General features: G+C 42.6%; 1 protein-coding gene across 2 annotated transcripts in view; it reads right to left on the bottom strand.

Moving 5' to 3' along the window:
- rasgrf2b (Ras protein-specific guanine nucleotide-releasing factor 2b) overlaps positions 1 to 24,726 on the bottom strand; it is a 227,797-nt gene that overhangs the window by 13,474 nt on the left and 189,597 nt on the right. For both annotated transcript variants that reach the window (XM_036980258.2, XM_036980260.2), the window contains 4 exons: positions 23,786 to 23,875; positions 23,557 to 23,663; positions 20,368 to 20,480; positions 18,185 to 18,248 (listed from right to left, as the gene is read on the bottom strand). In XM_036980258.2, the coding sequence (XP_036836153.2) occupies positions 18,185 to 18,248; positions 20,368 to 20,480; positions 23,557 to 23,663; positions 23,786 to 23,875 (374 nt within the window). The remainder of the gene's footprint in view (positions 1 to 18,184; positions 18,249 to 20,367; positions 20,481 to 23,556; positions 23,664 to 23,785; positions 23,876 to 24,726) is intronic.

The following is a 24,726-nucleotide window of genomic DNA, read 5'->3' as shown; positions in this document are numbered from 1 at the left end:
TACAGTGGGGCAAAAAAGTATTTAGTCAGCCACCAATTGTGCAAGTTCTCCCACTTAAAAAGATGAGAGAGGCCTGTAATTTTCATCATAGGTACACTTCAACTATGACAGACAAAATGAGAAAAAAAAATCAGAAAATCACATTGTAGGATTTTTAATTAATTTATTTGCAAATTATGGTGGAAATAAAGTATTTGGTCAATAACAAAAGTTTATCTCAATACTTTGTTATATACCCTTTGTTGGCAATGACAGAGGTCAAACGTTTTCTGTAAGTCTTCACAAGGTTTTCACACACTCTTGCTGGTATTTTGGCCCATTCCTCCATGCAGATCTCCTCTAGAGCAGTGATGTTTTGGGGCTGTTGCTGGGCAACATGGACTTTCAACTCCCTCCAAAGATTTTCTATGGGGTTGAGATCTGGAGACTGGCTAGGCCACTCCAGGACCTTGAAATGCTTCTTACGAAGCCACTCCTTCGTTGCCCGGGCGGTGTGTTTGGGAAAATTGTCATGCTGAAAGACCCAGCCACGTTTTATCTTCAATGCCCTTGCTGATGGAAGGAGGTTTTCACTCAAAATCTCACGATACATGGCCCCATTCATTCTTTCCTTTACACTGCTCAGTCGTCCTGGTCCCTTTGCAGAAAAACAGCCCCAAAGCATGATGTTTCCACCAACCATGCTTCACAGTAGGTATGGTGTTCTTTGGATGCAACTCAGCATTCTTTGTCCTCCAAAAACGACGAGTTGAGTTTTTACAAAAAAGTTATATTTTGGTTTCATCTGACCATATGACATTCTCCCAATCTTCTTCTGGATCATCCAAATGCTCTCTAGCAAACTTCAGACGAGCCTGGACATGTACTGGCTTAAGCAGGGGGACACGTCTGGCACTGCAGGATTTGAGTCCCTGGCGGCGTAGTGTGTTACTGATGGTAGGCTTTGTTACTTTGGTCCCAGCTCTCTGCAGGTCATTCACTAGGTCCCCCCGTGTGGTTCTGGGATTTTTGCTCATCGTTCTTGTGTTCAATATGTCCACCTTTGAACATATGCAACTCCAAAAGAAGTTGAGATTATTTTAACTTTTGAACAACAAAAACGCACAATGACTAGGTCATATATGATTTCATCATTGATCATGCGTCTCAGTGTAACCATACCCTACTTTAGGAACTGTAATGTTGATGTTATAAAAAAGAAAAACAGCAGCGAGTCTCACAGACTGGCCTATTTATATCAGCATGTCTGAGTTCTGCTTAGTGGGATAGGTCAACTAATCTATAGATCACAGGAGGCTGGTGAGGGGAGGACAGCTCATAAAAATGAAAAATTATGGAATGGAGTGAATGGAATGGTATCAAACACATGGAAATCATGTGTTTGATTCCATTTAATCCGTTCCTGGTCATGGCTGTTTGTAGAGACACGGACCAAGGCGCAGCGAATGTTGAGTTCCACATCATTTATTAATAGTGAAACTTAACAAAAACAACAAAACAAGAAACAAACAACGAACCGTGACTACAGAGGTGCTACATACACCAACTCAAAGTACAAAAATACAATATCCCACAGCTGGGAACAAACACTACTTAAATATGATCCCCAATAGAGACAACGATTACCAGCTGCCTCTAATTGGGAATCATACAAATCACCAACATAGAAAATAAACCTAGAACCCCACATAGAAATAATAAACTAGAACACCCCAGTCACACCCTGACCTACAATACCATAGAGAAACAATGGCTCTCTATGGTCAGGGTGTGACAGTTCCAGCCATTACTATGAGCCCACCCTCCCTAATTACCACCTCCCTGTACCACCTGCCGCCTGTGGTACATATCCAACATCAGTTACCTTTCCTAAATCTTAACCATTAGCACAACCTTAGATCTGCTCTGTAACCTACACTATTAGGGTGGGTTGCACCAACATGGTTTAAATTACTCTTACATTAGACCTAATCTAGACGCTGTAAATCTAGGTTCATAATTATATTATATTTACGACTGGATTAAGGTTAAGTCCCTAAACTATACACCGAGTTGATATTCACATCATAAAATGGAATTACACTTGACCACGCCCACAAATTGGGGAAAACAAAAATTCTTTACCATTGACCCCCATTGTAAAAGAACCAACTTTGACGTAAATTTTCCTTTTTACAGAAATAACAAAACATGCCTTAAAAGCTGCTGTGTTGTTCAATGTACATGTAACCAGGTAAAGAAAATCACGACCTTTGGTTCGCAATGCTCCCACATAGGGAAATAGAGCCTGTGAGAAGACCCCTGTGGCTTCAGGCTATTCGGTGCAGAAGAGTGAGAAATGTGGGGACAATGACAATACTGGGTCAGTAACGTGGGCGTTGGCACCAAGTAGGCTACAAGTAGCTATGTGAGTGGAAAATATTTATTCACAGGTAAGACATTTAACTTGTTTAGTATAGTCTGTTTGTAACTTCACTCACTACTTGTTGCTGTATAGTCTGTTTGTTTGTGTTGTTGGTCTTGGCTATCATAATGTTCCGGTTGGTAGCAAGCAAGCACTCACTCAGGTGGCTGCTAGCACCATCATGAAAAGTGGCATGAAGGAAGCCCTACAATATTACAAAAATGACCATGGGCGCCCGCTATTGGATGGGCACGGTTGGGGGATGCTCTCTACTCGGCCATGGACCCCTTGCACCCACTAAAGGCATTAAAAAAAACATTTAAAAAATGTGCTCCTGGTAACCCATTCAGATTAACAGGTGCATGGCTATCCATTTGCAGTGTCTTACAATGGGTATTTACCATCAAGAATTTGGCATGCTCTAATATACTGCAGAAATGCCCAATTGACTGGCCCGTTGAACTCGGGATGGCCGGGCAGTGATAGTGGTTCCTCTCCAATACTCGTTGGTGTTAATTTCAGCATGTCAATTTGGTGATGGTTCATCACTGTTTAAATGTATTGCAAACAGACAAAAGTCAGCCATCCAGTCAGCGTCCATCAATCAATAAGATATTCTTCTGACTGATGTGCCTTGCGAAAGTATTCGGCCCCCTTGAACTTTACGACCTTTTGCCACATTTCAGGCTTCAAACATAAATATATAAAACTGTATTTTTTTGTGAAGAATCAACAATAAGTGGGACACAATCATGAAGTGGAACGACATTTATTGGATATTTCAAACTTTTTTAACAAATCAAAAACTGAAAAATTGGGCGTGCAAAATTATTACAGCTACTGTCAGAAGCTGACGCACTTGTCAATCACACTGAACAACATCAGTTGCGGGAATTGTTTAACAAACACAGGTCAACAGACTCACGAGATTGAGGTGTTATGGGTATTCATGTGGTGCGTATTCCTACGCCACCCGGAGCAGCTCCTACGTTTGTGTGACGATACAAAATTCTGATTGCGGGGAACGCAGCGGTACAAGAGACTTTCAACTCCCTATTAGCTAAACAGATAATCAGGGAATGTAACAGTAAGTACAGCGCTCTCGTGTGGCCCGTTTTGAAAGCAACGGGTAACTGTCGCCATTGACTATAGACAACTCAACAAGCTGGTTTCATAGTCTAGTCGGCCATGACAGTTGACCGTCGTGACCAACACGTTGGCTTTCTCTTTCTCGAACAAGCTCTTCACGTTCAATCGTTGCCCGTTCGGGTATGCAAACTCCCCTTCAGAGTTCAACATCTTCGTGCACAAGGCAATGCCAGATGCAGCCTCCATGGGGACGATAATCTATGTGGACGACGTTCTCATGAGAAGGGAGACATTGTTACATCACCTCAACGAGATGGACCACGTTCTCACCCAACTCGGGGCAGCTGGGGCGAAGTTGGCAAATATGAAAGGACAATGGTGCAGGACCAAGGTAAACTACATTGGACTTCTGGTGGGTGCTGAGGGCATCCTGCCACAGTCTACTAACAGAATCCAAGCAGTCCACAACATCAAAATACCTACAAACCTTCATGAGGTGCGCAGTTTCTTGGGAGTATGTAATTACGCCCGTCAATTAATCAAAAACAACGCTGACTTGTCAACGCCTTTGACCCATCTTCTTCAGAAAGAAGTGCCATCATTTGGGATGGCACTCACGACAAATCTGTGTCTTCTTTGAAAAACCTGCTTTGCGAGGCACCCTGCTTGGTATACCCCAACAAAGACAAGACGTTATTTTTGGAAGTTGGTTTCTCCAAGCAATGCCTTAGTGATGGGTTGTACCAGAAATACGGCCAAGACAAACGTGTGGTTGCTGACGCGAGCAAAACACTCAACCCTGCTGAACTCAAGTACTCAGACTGTGAAAAAGCGCTGGTGTCGACAGTCTGGGCGGTCAAACACTTCACCAGTTCTGTCGGCGGACAAACGGTGATCATGGAAACATGTCACCAGCCTGTGACTTCTCTGAAAAGCCAACAAATCCATGAGCGTGCTGTACACAACAGCAGAATAACGGCTTGGCTGATGACACTGCAGAGCCATGATGTAGTAGTCAACTACGCAAAAGCTTTGGCTTTCCACCATAATTTGCAAATAAATTCATAAAAAATCCTGTAATGTGATTTTCTGGATTTTTTTCTTCTCATTTTGTCTGTCATAGTTGAAGTGTACCTATGATGAAAATTACAGGCCTCTCTCATCTTTTTAAGTGGGAGAACTTGCACAATTGGTGGCTGACTAAATACTTTTTTGCCCCACTGTACATTGTGTCTGCCAACTCCACTAGGATAATGTACATTTGATGAAGCATTATGACGACTCATTGTCATAATGGTAGGGATTAACTGAGCTGGTTTTGGGTCATTGATAAGTTATTGTTTCAACGCAGCATCAAAATGAGTGGACAGATTCCAGGACCCAAGATGACTTGGATGTACTTCGCCATTCCTGTAGAGTATCTTCTGTTTCTAGAAGGTGTCAAAGTTATCTATAAAACTCCAGCAGAGCTACAGTAATATTTCCGCCAGATGTGTAATGCCAGTAGCCTGCTGAATCTTTCACACCCGCGGCCCAACAATGGTACTGGACCTGCAATTATAGGCGGTTTTAATGCTAAAATCAATTCTTTAAAATCCATTTTCAGATGTTCTGAGCTAGCCCTCCTGATGTAATTTGATCCCACATGGACTATGACAGAGTCAGCTCCCGGCATCTGTTGTAGAACAGTCATAAGCAGCCTTGTGATGTCCTGTACTCTTACTCCTGGGTAGCACATGGTTTTTGCCTTGGGAACCAAGACGTTTCTCACCATAGAGCTGCTTATGATGACAGCTGGCGATGTTAAATGGGCCAGTCGCTCAGGCAGCCTCATGGTCTGATGAGGGTGAGAACTGCGAGGATCTGAACCCGAAGTAGAAGCCACCGGAGAGGGAGACAGAACAGAAGGCGAAGATGCAGGTACCTCCGGATCCGATCTTGAATGGGAAGCCCCCAAAAAAGAAGGTGCTGGTAACTCTGGAACCTTTGAAATCACATACCAGAAACACAAAGCCGTTTCTAGTCTGTGTCAAGTCCAAGCTCAACATCTCCAAGGAGACCACCATTGCCAGAGGACGCTTTCCTCGACTTCCACGGCGAGGGACGTATCGCCATGGCTGATTGATTGGGTCGATAACAGCTCTGTTCTCCAGGGAAGGAGGAGACCCCTTCATTTATGGAACCCGCTGAGCACCAGCCAGTTGGCTGTGGAGAGCCAACACGGCGGCGACACTTCCACCAGACCAGAGCGGCGTCCAGCTACTGGGGTGGATGAAAAATAAAAAGTAGTTGGGTGTGAATTCCCCAGTAGCTTGTGTAGTTTTGCTTTTGAAAGTCAGCGCAGTCCACATTGTCCGGAACAAAGCAAAGTTAACACAGCTCCTGCAGCGCTGGAAACGTTCAATAGCGATCTCCATTTGAGACCGCCGAGCCAGCTGGGCTAGCTGGGCTAACGTGTCTCTCCCCCTCTGCGGAATCTGGAGGGATCCCGGGACAGACAGCAGCAACTAAGCCCAACAGAGCCAACATAAAATGAAAATATATAAAAACACTGTCAGCTTTACAAAAACAATAAACCGAGGTCTCTCTTGATTTGAGTTCAGCTTTCGGCATTCAACAGCATTGTACAGTTTATTGTAGCACTGGACAAACACACCTGATTCAACTTGTCAACTTGATGATTTGAATCAGGTATGTTTGTCCGGGGCTACAACAAAAATGTGTGCTCAAGGGGGTACTCAAGGACTGGAGTTGGGAACCACTGCTGTAGGTCTATGGATGCATTGGTGTTGCATGCCATTATCAGCTACAAAATGGGTTTACAAGGCTGATATCCCAAAAATTGTGACAATCAAATAAAACGAATTGGAGGGCTTATGACTGAACAAAAAGGTAATGTTAATTTGAGAAAACAGAGAAACAGACAAATAAGAGACAGATTCGCTTCCCCTCTTTATTGCAGGATTGTGATCTGTGATTTATCAACAGCAACACTAGTTCATCTTGAATAATAGTTAAGTTAAGTGTTTAAACTTGTTTAAATTGTTAACTTCAACGAATCAACAGTATATCACATCATTTCAAAGTGTATAAGTAACTCATATGTCAAGACATTTTAGGAACAAGTAGGCTATTATTACTTAAACATAATTTCAGGTTAACAAAAAAAGTAAACACCATAGGTTATGATTTGATTTATTAAGATCCCCATTAGCAGACGTCAATGATGACAGCTAGTCTTACTGGGGTCCAACATATATCAAAAAATACATTACAGACAAAAGACGTGTGTATGCATCTATCAGTTACACATACACGTCAGTCAGTGGACGCTCCTCAGAGGAGGAAGGGGAGAACCATCCTCCTCAGTGAATTTCATACAAATAAAAATGGTAAAACATTTAAAAAGTTATTATTTTTAGATAAAACTATACAAAATATAAAATAATATAAAATACGTCACCAAATAATTGATTAAAATACACTATTTTGCAAAGGTCTACAGTAGCCTCAACAGCACTCTGTAGGGGGGGCACCATGGTGTAGCCAGAGAACCGCTGGCTTCCGTTCTCCTCTGGGTACATTGACTTCAATGCAAAACCTAGGAGGCTCATGGTTCTCACCCCCTTCCATAGACTTACACAGTAATTATAAAAAATTCCAGAGGACATCATTCAACCTATCAGAGCTCTTGCAGCATGAACTGACATGTTTTCCACCCAATCAAAGGATCAGATAATAAATCTAGTCACGCCCTGATCTGTTTCACCTGTTCTTGTGATTGACTCCTCCTCCAGGTGTCACTTATTTTCCCCAGTGTATTTATCCCGGTGTTTCCTGTCTCTCTGTGCCAGTTCGTCTTGTATGTTTTCAAGTCAACCAGCGTGTTTTCCCGTGCTCCTTTTTTCTATTCTCTTTTTCTAGTCTGCCCGGTTTTGACCCTTGCCTGTTTTTTCTGGACTCCGTACCCGCCTGCCTGACCCTTCTGCCTGCCCTGACATCGAGCCTGTCTGCCACTCTTTACTTCTTGGACTCAGAATCTGGTTTTGACCTTTTGCCTGTCCACGACCATTCTCCTGCCTACTCATTTGGATTATAAATAAACTACAAAGACTCTAACCATCTGCCTCCTGTGTCTGCATCTGGGTCTCGCCTTGTGCCCTTATATCTAGTACTGAAAGCATAAGCTAAAGCTAGATAGTACTGCCATGCATAAAATGTGGTGAGTAGTTGACTCAAAGAAAGAGAAAGACAATAGTTTAACCATTTTAAACAAATACATTTCTACCAAAATGAAGGAGAAGCAAGACAGAAATAGAGTGTATTTCTTTTCTCACTTTCAGTTTCCCTTACTAAAATACCCAGCTCAAACAGACGGATGATATGTTAGCTAGATGGCTTTGATGGCGCTGACAGAAGCAAAAAGCTTGCAGTATTTTTAATTTTTTTGTATGTTATTTATAACATTATTAGTCTAGCAAGATTGTTATGTTATTACATACAGCCGGAAAGAACTTCTGAATATTAGAGCGGCAGTAACTTACCAGCATTACGACCAGGAATATGACTTTCCCGAATTGGATCCTTTGTTTGTACCCCCCAGGGCAATTTTACTTTTCCCAGACGCTGCTCCAAGACGATGCCGGCAGAGAAGAGGTATTCGGAGCAGACTTCTAGTCCGACTCAGGAGGTGTGCACACCATCCACCACATCCAAGTACATTACTCTGTAATATTCAGTCTCTGGACAATAAAGTAGATGAGCTCAGAGCAAGGATCTCCTTCCAGAGAGACATCAGGGACTGTAACATACTCTGTTTCACGGAATCGTGGCTCTCTCCAGATATACTGTCTCCGTACAGCCAGCTGAGTTCTCAGTACATTGCGCAGGCAGGAATAAAGAACTCTCCGGGAAGAAGAAAGGTGGGGGTGTATGCTTCATGATTTACTACTCATGGTGTGATTGTGATAACGTTCACCCGACCTAGAAAACCTCACAATCAAATGCCGACCGTATTACCTCTCAAGAGAATTCTCTTCGGAAATAGTCACAGCCGTGTATATTCCCCCTCAAGCCGATACCACAATGGCCCTCAAGGAACTACACTGGACTTTATGCAAACTGGAAACCACATATCCTGAGGCCGCATTTATTGTAGCTGGGGATTTTAGCAAAGCAAATGAGGAAAACGCTACCAAAGTTCTATCAACACATTGACTGTAGTACTCAAGTTAATAAAACACTCGACCACTGCTACTCCAACATGACTCCATTCTGCTTATCCCTTCCTATGCGCAGGAACTCAAACAGGAAGTACCCCTGCTAAGGTCTATTTAACGCTGGTCTGACCAATCGGAATCCATGCTTCAAGATTGTTTTGATCACGCTGACTGAGAAATGTTCCAGGTAGCCTCAAACACTGAGAAAGTGATTGTGTTCATCAGGAAAGTTATAGTGGATGTTGTTCCCACTGGGACTATTAAAACCTACCCAAATCAGAAACTGTGGATAGATGGCAGCATTCGTGCAAAACTGAAAGAGTGAACCACCGCATGTAACCATGGCAAGGTGACTGGGAATATGGTTGAATACAAACATTGTAGTTATTCCCTCCGTAAGGCAATCAAACAGGCAAAACGTCCGTACAGAGAAAAAGTGGAGTTGCAATTCAACAGCTCAGACACGAGACGATTGTCTACAGACAATCACGGATTACAATGGGAAAACCTGCCACACCGTGGACACCGACGTCATAGGATAACACAGTGCCACCGATGCGGCCAACTCCTATGGACTGCGGGCTTTCGTTCTCAGTGTCCGACATGGGTAATGCATTTAAAGCGTGTTAACCCTCACAAGGCTGCCGGCCCAGACGGCATCCCTAGCTGCGTCCTCAGAGGATGCTCCGACCAGCTGACTGGAGTGTTTAAGGACATATTCAATCTATCCCTATCCTAGTCTGCAGAGAGAGCACGCTCCTATCCACATCGATGGGACCGCAGTGGAGAAGTTGAAAAGCTTCAAGTTCCATGGAGTACACATCACCGACGATGTGAAATGGTCCATCCACACAGACATTGTGGTGAAGAAGGCGCAACGGCATCTCTTCAACCTCAGGGGGCTGAAGAAATTCGGCTTGGCCCCTAAGACCCTTACAAACTTTTACAGATGCAGAATTGAGCGCATCCTGTCGGGCTGTATCGACACCTGCTACGGCGACTGCACTGCCCGCAACTGCAGGACTCTCCAGAGTGTGATGCGGTCTGCCCAACGCATCACCGGGGGCACACTGCCTGCCCTCCAGGACACCTACAGCACCCGATGTCACAGGAAGGCCCAAAAGATCAACTAGGACATCAACCAACCGAGCCACGACCTGTTCACCCCGCTACCATCCAGAAGGGGCGGTCAGTATAGGTGCATCAAGGCCATCAGACTATAAAATAGCCATTGATAGCCGGCTCCCACCAGATTACTAGGAACACAAGCATTTCGCTACACCCGCAATAACATCTGCTAAATATGTGTATGTGACCAATAAAATTTGATTTGATTTGACTATCCAACACAACACTGGAACTCTTCCAAGTCAAGGTAAGCTTTCGGTTTTACTAATTTATTGCCATCAGGGCCCGCCGGTGTAACTGCTTACTGTAATGTGTAATTGCACACTGTAATGTTACTGCATGATTGTAGAGGGTTTACTAACGCGTTAGTTCTATTAGCTATGCTGACTATGACAGTACTTTAGCTAATATGGTGACACCGATGTAGGCTGTGTGTAGGGGTTTGGCTTAGAACTTTTTTTTTTTGCCTGGTCACGCTGATGCGTTGTGCATTGAAGTTCACAAGCGAAGGGAAGAGGTGAGAGTGTTTACGCGTGATCAGGTGTGCATTCATTCCGCTGATTCAGGATAGCTTCAAATAGTCCTCGTTGAGGAATATATCCATTCCTCTCGAGTTCTTGGCTCTTTCCTGAACCTCAGGAACTTGACCACTATCTTGACCATCTGACCACTGTCGGCCTGGGCCTGTCACCTGGGTTGGTGGTGGGTTTTCCAGTCCTGTGGGCGTGCTCCACCTCAATCTTCCTGTGGTCCATCTTGAGTTTTTCCGAGATAATTTCCCACCATCCAGGTCTCATGTGGAGATTCTGCAATTCTGTCCACAACCATGTTGTTCCACCTTGATTGTCCTTTGAGATAATCCGATTTCTCACTGTTATCATGGATTCACATACAGAACTGAGGTCCTCTCTCAATAACTTACAGATTGCTGTCATCTTGACATTCTCCTGTTTAAACTGAATCGAGCTGACCCTGGGAGAACTGCAAACTGTTCTTCAGGTCCTGGACCACTCTGGTCAGGTCGTCCATTATTTTATAAGCTGACTCCACCAGTTTTTGGACAAAACACTTGAAGCTATTTCGTGTCGTTGTAACAACTGTTTGTAAAATTATTTTTGTTCGCTTAAAATATCCTTCACAGGTGATAGAGAGACACCACTGTCCGCAACGGTACTCCCACTGGCTTTGGTCTTTGTCATGGTAACAACATAGATTACGCTGTTACTCCTCGCAGATCCAGACAGGGCAGGTCGCAGGGAAGATTGATAACAACAAACAGTAGGGTTCAAGACAGCCACAAGCTTAGAACAATCCACTCCACTGATCCCTGACCTACGGGGGTGTGCAGATGTGCAGACATCTGTTCCAGCTCAGCAATAGCACACTTGATTATTAACCTCAGGGGGCACTATTTTCACCTCCGGATGAAAAGCGTGCCCAAAGTAAACTGCCTGCTACTCAGGCCCAGAACCTAGGATATGCATATAATTTGGATAGAAAACACTCTAAAGTTTCCAAAACGGTTAAAATAATGTCTGTATAACAGAACTGATATGGCAGACGAAAACATGAGAAAAATCCATCCAGGAAGTGGGATTTGTTTATGTTTGTAGTTTTATATTGAATGCCTATTATTGAATGCCTTATATTGAAATACAGTATCCCATGACTTAGGACTAAAATGGCACTTTCCATGGCTTCCACTAGATGTCAACAGCCTTTAGAAATTGTTTCAGGCCTGTATTCTGAAAAATGAGGGAGTAAGACCACTGAGTGAGTGGACCCTGGGAAGTCCCCAGACCTGTTTGCTGCGCACGACCGAGAGCACACCTTTCTTGTTTTTCTTTTATATTGACGAAGCTATTGTCCGGTTGAAATATTATTGATTATTATGACTAAAAACAACCTGAGGATTGATTATAAACATCGTTTGACATGTTTCTATGAACTTTACTGATACTATTTGGATTTTTCATCTGCCTGTTGTGACTGCCTTTGGGCCATTGGATTGCTGAACAAAACGCGCCAACAAAACTGAGGTTTTTGGATATAAAGAGGGACTTTATCAAACAAAACAAACATTTATTGTGAAACTTGGAGTCTTGTGAGTGCAACCATATGAAGATCATCAAAAGTAAGTGATTAATTTTATCGCTATTTCTGACTTTTGTAACTCCAATACTTGGCTGGTAACTGTTTGTAATATTTTGTGTGCTGGGCGCTGTCGTCAGATAATCACATGTTATGGTTTCGCCATAAAGCCTTTTTGAAATCTGACACCGCGGTTGAATTAATAAGAAGTTAATCTTTAAGCCGATGTATAACACTTGTATGTTTTATGAATTTTTATTATGGGTATTTCTATTTTTGAATTTGGCGCTCTGCAATTTCACCGGATGTTGGCCAGGTGGGATGGTAGCGTCCCACATACCCATAACAAGATAACTAATTAGGTTTTATACATTGAATCAGGTGTGTTAGTGCTGGGCTGGAACAGACGCATGCACACCCAGCAGGGTTGGCCTGTTCCATTTCTAATAGGTTTATAAACTCAGCAAAAAAATAAACATATTTTTTTCAGGACTCTGTCGTTCAAAGATAATGAGTAAAAATCCAAATAACTTCACAGATCTTCATTATAAAGGGTTTAAACACTGTTTCCCATGCTTGTTCAATGAACCATAAACAATTAATGAACATGCACCTGTGGAACAGTCGTTAAGACACTAACAGCTTACAGAAGGTAGGCAATTAATGTTGCGTCGAGCAATCCCGTATCCTGGAGCGTAATTATAGCCTCAAGCTCATTACCATAACGCAACATTAACTATTCATGAAAATCGCAAATGAAATGAAATAAATATATTGGCTCACAAGATTAGCCTTTTGTTAACAACACTGTCATCTCAGATTTTCAAAATATGCTTTTCAACCATAGCTACACAAGCATTTGTGTAAGAGTATTGATAGCTAGCATAGCATTAAGCCTAGCATTCAGCAGGCAACATTTTCACAAAAACAAGAAAAGCATTCAAATAAAATCATTTACCTTTGAAGAACTTCAGATGTTTTCAATGAGACTCTCAGTGAGATAGCAAATGTTCAGTTTTTCCAAAAATATTATTTGTGTAGGAGAAATGGCTCCGTTTTGTTCATCACGTTTGGCTAAGAAAAAAAAATGAAAATTCAGTCATTACAACTTTTTTTCCAAATTAACTCCATAATATCGACAGAAACATGGCAAACGTTGTTTAGAATCAACCCTCAAGGTGTTTTTCACATATCTATTCGATGATAAGTCATTCGTGGCAGTTTGGTTCCTCCTCTGAAGCAAATGGTAAAATAGACGCAGCTGGAGATTACGCAATAATTGCAACGGAGGACACCAGACGGAGCACCTGGTAAATGTAGTCTCTTATGGTCAATCTTCCAATGATATGCCTACAAATACGTCACAATGCTGCAGACACCTTGGGGAAACGACAGAAAGTGTAGGCTCATTCCTTGCGCATTCACAGCCATATAAGGAGACATTGGAACTAAGCGCATTCAAAATCTGGGGCATTTCCTGTTTGAAATTTCATCTTGGTTTTGCCTGTAGCATCAGTTCTGTGGCACTCACAGATAATATCTTTGCAGATTTGGAAACGTCAGGGTGGTTTCTTTCCAAAGCTGTCAATTATATGCATAGTCGAGCATCTTTTCGTGACAAAATATCCTGTTTAAAACGGGAACGTTTTTTCATCCAAAAATTAAAAGAGCGCCCCCTATATCGAAGAAGTTAAGGTCACAGTTATGAAAACTTAGGACACTAAAGAGGCCTTTCTACTGACTCTCAGGGTTCCTGCTCATCTGCGTGAGCATGCCTTAGGCATGCTGCAAGGAGGCATGAGGACTGCAGATGTGGCCAGGGCAATAAATTGCAATGTCCGTACTGTGAGACACCTAAGACAGCGCTACAGGGAGACAGGACGGACAGCTGATCGTCCTCGCAGTGGCAGACCACGTGTAACAACACCTACACAGGATCGGTACATCCGAACATCACACCTGTGGGACAGGTACAGGATGGAAACAACAACTGCCCGAGTTACACCAGGAACGCACAATCCCTTCATCAGTGCTGACTGTCTGCAATAGGCTGAGAGAGGCTGGACTGAGGGCTTGTAGGCCTGTTGTAAGGCAGGTCCTCACCAGACATCACCGGCAACAACATCGCCTATGGGCACAAACCCACCGTCGCTGGACCAGACAGGTCTGGCAAAAAGTGCTCTCCACTGACGAGTCACGGTTTTGTCTCACCAGGGGTGATGGTCGGATTCGTGTTTATCGTCGAATGGAATGGGCGTTACACCGAGGCCTATACTCTGGATTGGGATCAATTTGGAGGTGGAGGGTCCGTCATGGTCTGGGGCGTTGTGTGACAGCATCATTGGACTGAGCTTGTTGTCATTGCAGGCAATCTCAACGCTGTACGTTACAGGGAAGACATCCTCCTCCCTCATGTGGTACCCTACCTGCAGGCTCATCCTGACATTATGGCAGCATCCGTGCAAAACGAAAAAGGGAAACATGATCGAATACAAGCAAGTGTAGCTATTCCCTCCGCAAGGCAATTAAACAAGCTAAGCGCCAGTATAGAGACAAAGTAGAGCAATTCAACGGCTCATACACGAGACGTATGTGGCAGGGTCTACAGTAAATCACGGATTACAAAAATAAAACCAGCCCCGTCGTGGACACCGACGTCTTGCTCCCAGACAAATTAAACAACTTCTTTGCTCGCTTTGAAGACAATGGGACCTGTTGGATCGGAGGGTGAGGGCTAGGGCCATTCCCCCAGAAATGTCTGGGAACTTGCAGGTGCCTTGGTGGAAGATTGGGGTAACATCTCACATCAAGAACTGGCAAATCTGGTGCATTCCATGAGGAGGAGATGCACTGCAGTACTTAATGCAGCTGGTGGCCACACAAGATACTTGTGATTTTGACCCCCCTTTGTTCAGGGACACATTATTCAATTTCTGTTAGTCACATGTCTGTGGAACTTGTTCAGTTTGTGTCTCAGTTGTTGAATCTTGTGTTCATACAAATATTTACACATGTTTGCTGAAAATAAACACAGTTGACAGTGAGAGGACATTTCTTTTTTTGCTGAATTTACATTTTGTGTGACTTAAACTGTATTTTTGTTCACAAAATGTGCTAGGTACATATACAATCCATGGTATACAAGGATGTACCCTTATTCTCTTGGGGCATTCATTGGGATCTCTTCATCTGCTTTACATCTGTCTGTATCAGAGGACAGAAAGCATCACAAAAGAAACAGGCTGCATTACACTCAAATTAGACAGCCCTGAATATTATGTTGTTATATCTCTGTTCTCAGTTTTTCTCACTAGGAACTGGAAATTTAGAATATTTTCATAATGTCCTTCCACAAAGGTACCTGCCCTATCCAGAGTAGCCTACTCTCCCTTCTGAAAGCTTGAACTGCAAGCTAATCCATTCACCCTCTCCATGGCTGTTAGCTAGCTACCTAGCTACAAATTCATTTAGACTTACAATGATAAATACATCAAGATAGCTAGCTGACTAGCTAATATCAAGTTAGCAAACTGGTGAAATTGAATCCACTTAGCCAGCTATACAGTATGTAAAGTTAGCTAACATTACATTAGCAGCTCATTTGAGTTAGCCTGCACACTAAGGTTCTGTAGCAAGCTAGCTAGCTATAATACATTGATTTTGATCATTTAAAAATATATTTACTTACTTGAAAAGGGGTTTACACTGCCTCTGTTTTCTGGCTCCTTAGAAAAACAAAATAATTTGCAATCTTCCCGAAGATTCCGGTGGTAGCAAAATGCAGCCAGCCATGTGGACGATTGGAGAACTTCCAACAGACTGATTTTGGTCTTCCAACATGGTGACTGTTGCAGTTGTTAGGTGATTTGTGACACAACTGTAAGCCCTCTATGATTAGTGACACGTGTCATAATGGCTTCACCATATAAATGTGTTCTTATTCTATTTCTATGGAAACAAATCAGCACTAATCACTATCAAAGTGGGTGTTCACTTAGGGCCAATGGTGAAATTAATTGCACCTTTATGTCAAATTAGTAAACTGGCTAGTTGAGTTTTACAAACATGTCTGTGTTGTTTTTTTTTGTATCCTTTTGAAATGATATTTAGTGACATTTTATTTCAAACCTAGACTTTCAAATCTCTTATTCCCCTACATGGGGACTATTCGGGAACCCAACCCCCACCCCACAAAAAAAAACATTTTTACAAATATTTATTTAGACTTTTTTTTCCTGCTGATGCACTTGTTGTGTTCCTGAATCCCACGGTTTTTACCTTTCTAACAGTACTAAACATATGTTTGTAGAACTTATAGTTAATAAAGGTCATTTTCAATATATGTGTTGCTTAGAAAATGCCAACAGAGGGCGTCAACCCTCATCCAGTGGCTGTTTAGATTTAGGCAGTTTAGATCTAATCCCTAAGCTACTTTTAAATTTGATGTTAAAACAATGGAACAAATAGATTACATTTCATATTGAATATTAAATTAAATTTAGTTTAGAAGACGGATTCAATTTAACTACACTGAACACTGAATATAAACACAACATGTAAAGTGCTGGTCCCTTGTTTAATGAGTTGAAATAAAAGATCCCAAAAATGTTGTGCACAAATAATTTACATCCCTGTTAGCGAGCATTTTATCCTTTCTCAAGATAATCCATACACCTGAGAGGTGTGGCATATCAAGAAGCTGATTAAACAGCATGATCATTACACAGGTGCACCTTGTGCTGGGTCCAATATAAGTTTTTGTCACACAACACAATGCCACAGATGTCTCACGTTTTGAGTGAGCGTGCAATTGGCATGTTGACTGCAGAGCTGTTGCCAGAGAATGTAGTGTTTATTTCTCTACCATAAGCTGCCAACATCGTTTTAGAGAATTTGGCAGTACGTCCAACTGGCTTCACAACCGTAGACCACATGTAACCATGCCAGCCCAGGACATCCACTTCCGGCTTCTTCACCTGTGGGATCATCAGAGGAGGGGGGGGAAACTCATTCTGAATGACTGGGCCTGGCTCCCCAGTGGGTCGGCCTGGCTCCCCAGTGGGTGGACCTATTGCCCTCCCAGACCCACCCATGGCTGCGCCCCTGCCCAGTCATGTAAAATCCATAGATTAGGGCCTAATTTATTTATTTCAGTTGACTGATTTACTTATATGAACTGTAACTCAGCAAAATCTTTGAAATTGTTGAACGTTGCGTTTATATTTTTGTTCAGTATGGTATTCATTTAAAACTAGGTTTAAAGTTTTGTGCACCAACATGAATAGTTAAACCTTGATTTAACCCAGTTTAAGAGTTAATCCATTTTGGTGCAACCCACCCTTAATGTGTAAGTAAACGGATCAGTTTGCAGACAGACCTGAGGGCAGTTTCCCATCCAGTGGAGGGAGAGGGGAGCAAAAATATCCAGTGTCACAGTGGTAATATTTAAACACAACTGGAGACAGTCATTTTTGCGACAGGTTATTATTGACACGTCAGCGCTATTGTACCTAGCAAAATAGTGTAGAAGCAATTGCTAACTAACTGCAAACAATTGTAGGAATCTTGGCTAACTGTGAGGCAAACAATTCACTTATTTATTTAGTTAACCTATCTGATCAAAGACTAAAACTTCTAAAATATAGCTATCTAAGCCAACCACAGGTCTCCGTTTACTGTGCATTATAAGGTCGTCCGGGTTAGGGTTTGGACAGGGGGTAGGCCGTCATTGTTAACCGTCAAGTTAACTGACTTGCCTCATTAAATAAAGGTTAAATAAATAAGAGGAAGGTGGGTGACGTGATTGATGGAGAGAGGTGTAGGATGAGGTAGGACAGAACTCTGACTGGCATCTCTCTACTGGATGGTGCTTTGGGTTTAGAGGGGACTTATCAGGGGTTGATTATCTGGGGAGTGTAGACACTCTTACCAAGATGAAGTGTAGCAGGGGACTGCTTCTCTGGCAAATTCAGAAGAGGTATCAGTTCCGTACAAAGGGGGCAGAGTTCACCAGGGCTAAGGTGAATGAGAAAGTAGGAATGTCCTAACTACAATGATCACTAGGAACCAATCAGAATCAAATGGGACAATACGGTTAGGGACTAACATGAACTTGTCCAGTAAGAAAGGCTTGTTTTCGTTGCAAAAAGTTTTCTGTTTTACTACGGTGTGCACTAATGAATACACCCCATGTCTTCCCTAGAGAGGTTTGTGAGTAAATGAGAGGGGTTGCTGGATAGTGGAGTTTTCTCACCATCTGAAGGATGTCTTCTATTCTCAGCTGGGCATCTGCTTCCTGCTCATCCAGAGAAAGGGTACTGCAGAAACATTTCACCTGATTGGTCAATACAGCCGTTGAAGCGATAGAGTACATGACAGTGTCATCAGCATATACAGTGCCTTGCGAAAGTATTCGGCCCCCTTGAACTTTGCAACCTTTTGCCACATTTCATGCTTCAAACATAAAGATATAAAACTGTATTTTTTTGTGAAGAATCAACAACAAGTAAGACACAATGATGAAGTGAAACGACATTTATTGGATATTTCAAACTTTTTTAACAAATCAAAAACTGAAAAATTGGGCGTGCAAAATTATTCAGCCCCTTTACTTTCAGTGCAGCAAACTCTCTCCAGAAGTTCAGTGAGGATCTCTGAATGATCCAATGTTGACCTAAATGACTAATGATGATAAATACAATCCACCTGTGTGTAATCAAGTCACCTGCACTGTGATAGTCTCAGAGGTCCGTTAAAAGCGCAGAGAGCATCATGAAGAACAAGGAACACACCAGGCAGGTCCGAGATACTGTTGTGAAGAAGTTTAAAGCCGGATTTGGATACAAAAAGATTTCCCAAGCTTTAAACATGCCAAGGAGCACTGTGCAAGTGATAATATTGAAATGGAAGGAGTATCAGACCACTGCAAATCTACCAAGACCTGGCCGTCCCTCTAAACTTTCAGCTCATACAAGGAGAAGACTGATCAGAGATGCAGCCAAGAGGCCCATGATCACTCTGGATGAACTGCAGAGATCTACAGCTGAGGTGGGAGACTCTGTCCATAGGACAACAATCAAGTCGTATATTGCACAAATCTGGCCTTTATGGAAAAGTGGCAAGAAGAAAGCCATTTCTTAAAGATATCCATAAAAAGTGTTGTTTAAAGTTTGCCACAAGCCACCTGGGAGACACACCAAACATGTGGAAGAAGGTGCTCTGGTCAGATGAAACCAAAATTGAACTTTTTGGCAACAATGCAAAACGTTATGTTTGGCGTAAAAGCAACACAGCTGAACACACCATCCCCACTGTCAAACATGGTGGTGGCAGCATCATGGTTTGGGCCTGCTTTTCTTCAGCAGGGACAGGGAAGATGGTTAAAATTGATGGGAAGATGGATGGAGCCAAATACAGGACCATTCTGGAAGAAAACCTGATGGAGTCTGCAAAAGACCTGAGACTTGGACGGAGATTTGTCTTCCAACAAGACAATGATCCAAAACATAAAGCAAAATCTACAATGGAATGGTTCAAAAATAAACATATCCAGGTGTTAGAATGGCCAAGTCAAAGTCCAGACCTGAATCCAATCGAGAATCTGTGGAAAGAACTGAAAACTGCTGTTCACAAATGCTCTCCATCCAACCTCACTGAGCTCGAGCTGTTTTGCAAGGAGGAATGGGAAAAAAATTCAGTCTCTCGATGTGCAAAACTGATAGAGACATACCTCAAGCGACTTACAGCTGTAATCGCAGCAAAAGGTGGCGCTACAAAGTATTAACTTAAGGGGGCTGAATAATTTTGCAAGCCCAATTTTTCAGTTTTTGATTTGTTAAAAAAGTTTGAAATATCCAATAAATGTCATTCCACTTCATGATTGTGTCCCACTTGTTGTTGATTCTTCACAAAAAAATACAGTTTTATATCTTTATGTTTGAAGCCTGAAATGTGGCAAAAGGTCGCAAAGTTCAAGGGGGCCGAATACTTTCGCAAGGCACTGTAGATGAATTTTACACTTATCTCATCAACGACTTCGTGGCTGAGCCATTGTTGCTCCTAGACATTTCCACTTCACAATAACAGCCCTTACAGTTAACCGGGGCAGCTCTAGCAGGGCAGACATTTGATGAACTGACTTGTTGGAAAGGTGGCATCCTATGGCAGTGCCACGTTGAAAGTCACTGAGCTCTTCAGTAAGGCCATTCTACTGCCAGTGTTTGTCTATGGAGATTGCATGGCCGTGTGCTCGATTTTATATACCTGTCAGCAACGGGTGTGGCTGAAATAGCCAAATCCACTAATTTGAAGGGGTGTCCACATACTTTTGTATATATAGTGTATGTGACCAGTAGCTGCTTGTGTGTATGTGTGTGTGTGTACATGTGTTCATATTTGAGTGTGTGTGTTTGTCCATGCCTGCATGTTTGTGTGTACCTTAGTATATTAGCAGTAGCTTTTCTCTCCTGTGGCAATAGGTCTGGATCTCTGAGTATCTCCTCTAGTAGACAGATCACTCCCATCTTCAACTCACTGTTCATCTCAAAGTCCTAAACAACACACACACACACACACACACACACACACACACACACACACACACACACACACACACACACACACACACACACACTTAAGAGATATTGCCCGAGAAGCCATTGTTTGGAGAAAACAGCGCATTCGGGAAGTATTCAGACCCCTTTACTTTTTTTCCCTCAATCTACACACAATACACCATAATGACGAAGCAAAAACAGATTTTTAGAAACGTTTACAAATGTATTACAAATAAAATACACATACCTTATTTACATAAGTATTCAGACCCTTTGCTATGAGAATTTAGCTCAGGTGCATCCTGTTTCCATTGATCATCCTTGAGATGTTTCGACAACTTGATTGGAGTCCACCTGTGGTAAATTACATTAATTGGACTTGACTTGGAAAGGCACACGCCTGTCTATATAAGGTCCCACAGTTGACAGTGCATATCAGAACAAAAACCGAGCCATGAGGTCGAAGGAATTGTCTGAGAATTCAGGGGAGAAGGGCATTGGTCAGGGAGGTGACCAAGAACCAGATGGTCACTCTGACAGAGCTCTAGAGTTCCTCTGTGGAGATGGGAGAACCTTCCAGAAGGACAACCATCTCTGCAACACTCCAAAAATCAGTCCTTCATGGTAGAGTGGCCAGACGAAAGTCACTCCTCAGTAAAAGGCACACGACAGCGCACTTGGAGTTTGCCAAAAGGCATCTAAAGGACTCTGAGACCATGAGAAACAAGATGGAACTCTTTGGCCTGAATGCCAAGCGTCACGCCTGGAGGACACCTGGCACTATCCCTACGGTGAAGCATGGTGGTAGCAGTATCGTGCTGTGGGGATGTTTTCCATCGGCAGGGTCTGAGAGACTAGTCAGGATTGAGGGAAAAATGAACGGAGCAAAGTACAGAGAGATCCTTGATGAAAACCTGTTCCAGAGCGCTCAGGATCTCAGACTGGGGCAAAGGTTCACCTTCCAACAGAACAACAACCCTAAGCACACAGCCAAAACAAGACAGGAGTGGCTTCGGGACAAGTCTCTGAATGTCCTTTAGTGGCCCAGACAGGATCTGGACTTGAACCTGATCAAACATCTCTGGAGAGGCCTGAAAATAGCTGTGCAGCGATGCTCCCATCCAACCTGACAGAGCTTGTGAGGATCTGCAGAGAGGAATGGGAGAAACTGCCCAAATACAGGTGTGCCAAGCTTGTACAGTGGCTTGCAAAAGTATACACCCCCCTTCCTTGGCATTTTTCCAATGTCGTTGCCTTACAACCTGGAATTAAAATTGATTTTGGGGGGGGGGGGGGGGGTTGTATCATTTGATTTACATAACATGCCTACCACTTTGAAGATGCAAAATATTTTTTATTGTGAAACAAACAAGAAATTAGACAAAATATGTAGCATGCATAACTATTTACCCCCCCCCCCCCCCCCAAAAAAAGTAAATACTCTGTAGAGCCACCTTTTGCAGCAATTACAGCGGCAAGTCTCTTGGATATGTCTTTATAAGCTTGACACATCTAGCCACTGGGATTTTTTCTCATTCTTCAAGGCAACATTTCTTCAGTTCTTTCAAGTTGGATGGGTTCAGCTGGTGTACAGCAATCTTTAAGTTATACTCAATTGGATTGAGGTCTGGGCTTTGACTAGGCCATTCCGAGCCATTTACATATTTCCACTTAAACCACTTGAGTGTTGCTTTGGCAGTATGGTTAGGGTCATTGTCCTGATGGAAGGTGAACCTCCGTCCCAGTCTCAAATATCTGGAAGACTGAAACAGGTTTCCCTCAAGAATTTCCCTGTATTTAGCGTCATCCATCATTCCTTCAATTCTGACCAGTTTCCCAGTCCCTGCTGATGAAACATATCCCCACAGCATGATGCTGCCACCACCATGCTTCACTGTGGAGATGGTGTTCTCGGGGTGATGAGAGGTGTTGGGTTTGCGCCAGACATAGCATTTTCCTTGATGGCCAAAAGGCAAAATTTTAGTCTCATCTGACCTGAGTACCTTCTTTCATATGTTTGGCGAGTCTCCAACATGCCTTTTGGCGAACACCAAACATGTTCGCTTATTTTTTTCTTTAAGTAATGGCTTTTTTTCTGGCTACTCTTCCATAAAGCCCAGCTCTGTGGAGTGTACGGCTTAAAGTGGTCCTATGGACAGATACTCCAATCGCCGCTGTGGAGCTTTGCAGCTCCTTTCAGGGTTATCTTTGGTCCCTTTGTTTCCTCTCTGATTAATGACCTCTTTGCATGGTCTGTGCGATTTGGTGGGTGGCCCTCACTTGGCAGGTTTATTGTGGTGCCCTATTCTTTCCATTTCTTATAATGGATTTAATGGTGCTCCGTGGGATGTTCAAAGTTTCAGATACTTTTTATAACACAACCCTGATCTGTACTTCTCCACAACTTTGACCCTGACCTGTTTGGAGAGCTCCTTGGTCTTCATAGTGCCGCTTGCTTGGTGGTGCCCCTTGCTTAGTGGTGTTGCAGACTCTGGGGCCTTTCAGAACAGGTGTTCCTATACTGAGATCATGTGACAAGTCATGTGACACTTAGAGTGCACACGGGTGGACTTTATTTAACGAATTATGTGACTTCTGAAGATAATTGGTTGCACCATATCTTTTTTAGGGGCTTCATAGCAAAGGGGGTGAATACATATGTACGCACCACTTCTCCGTTTTTGATTTTTTAGAATTTTTGAAACAAGTTATTTTCTACATTTCACTTCACCAATTTGGACTATTTTGTGTATGTCCACTACAAGAAATCCAAATAAAAATCCATTTAAATTACAGGTTGCAATGAAACAAAATAGGAAAAATGCCAAGGGGGTGAATACTTTTGCAAGGCACTGTAGTGTCATACCCAAGAAGTATCAAGGCTGTAATCGCTGCCAAAGGTGCTTCAACAAAGTACTGAGTAAGGGGTCTGAATACTTATGTAAATGTAACATATATTTTTTGGGTGCAAACATTTATGAAACCAGTTTTTACTTTGTCATTATGGGATATTGTGTGTAGATTTTTTAAATAAGGCTGTAACCTAACAAAATCCACAGTGTGTACAGACCTGGGAGTGTTTTGAGACCCAGTGTCGAAGTACGTTGAGGACTCTGTTAGTAGCAGCTCTTCTGATGATAAACTCCTTATCACATGTCCTCTCTGAGTTATTAAACACTGGTGGAGAGAGGAGAACAATTAGTGTGTGTGCTTACTTGAGTGAGTGAGTGTGTGTGTGTGTGTGTGTGTGTGTGTGTGTGTGTGTGTGTGTGTGTGTGTGTGTGTGTGTGTGTGTGTACCTGGGGGAGAGCCATGTCCTGCTGCAGCTGTAGCAATAGCAAAGGCTGAGGCAGGAGAAACAGAACAACGAGAGTTCTCCCCTGATTGAACTAGAGAGAGAAAGTGAAATAGAGAGACAGAGAGAGAGAGAGAGAGAAAGAGAAAAGTTATCCATTCACAAGCACACACAGCATTTCCACCTTGTGCTAACAGAATGTTCACAGTCCCAACATTTCTTTCACCGTCTGAGACAATCAACAATATTCAGTCCAATACTGTCACCTTGTCTCAGCTGCCCTGCATATGGGCTGCTTTAAGTCTTCCAAACAGCATTAAGCTAAATCCAACAAAAACTGTTACCAGTCTGACCAACACACACACACACACACACACACACACACACACACACACACACACACACACAGCTCCTCTGGCTCTGAAGCTCCGACCAGTGACTTGGGCTTGTTTAAATGAAGTGTGAGTCACAGGGAAATAATCCTATGTGAATCTGGCCTCACTAAACATTCACTCCACTGAGGATATGTACCACTGGAATGAAAGCTAACACAAACACACTTCAGCCCACCTTGAACAAAAAAGGGAATCAGGTAATTAACTCTAAGATTTGTTAATGCAAAAACATATGCCTTACCTAAAAACACTTCAACATTTGACTATCCAGGGAAATAAGGAAAAATGTGCTTTTGTCCTGAAAATAAATTCAGATCAATGCAGACACAGACTTCTCCTTTTCTTTATTTTCCTGGGATAGTCACCTGTTGAATTGTCCTTGGGTAAGGAATACTTTTTTGAATATATAGTGGGGCAAAAAAGTATTTAGTCAACCACCAATTGTGCAAGTTCTCCCACTTAAAAAGATGAGAGAGGCCTGTAATTTTCATCATAGGTGCACTTTAACTATGACAGACAAAATGAGGAAAAAAAATACAGAAAATCACAT

The sequence above is a fragment of the Oncorhynchus mykiss genome, chromosome 6, assembly GCF_057628025.1.
Source record: "Oncorhynchus mykiss isolate SJ-2025 chromosome 6, ASM5762802v1, whole genome shotgun sequence".
NCBI classification, from domain to species: domain Eukaryota; kingdom Metazoa; phylum Chordata; class Actinopteri; order Salmoniformes; family Salmonidae; genus Oncorhynchus; species Oncorhynchus mykiss.
This window is presented reverse-complemented; position numbering and strand designations above follow the sequence as displayed.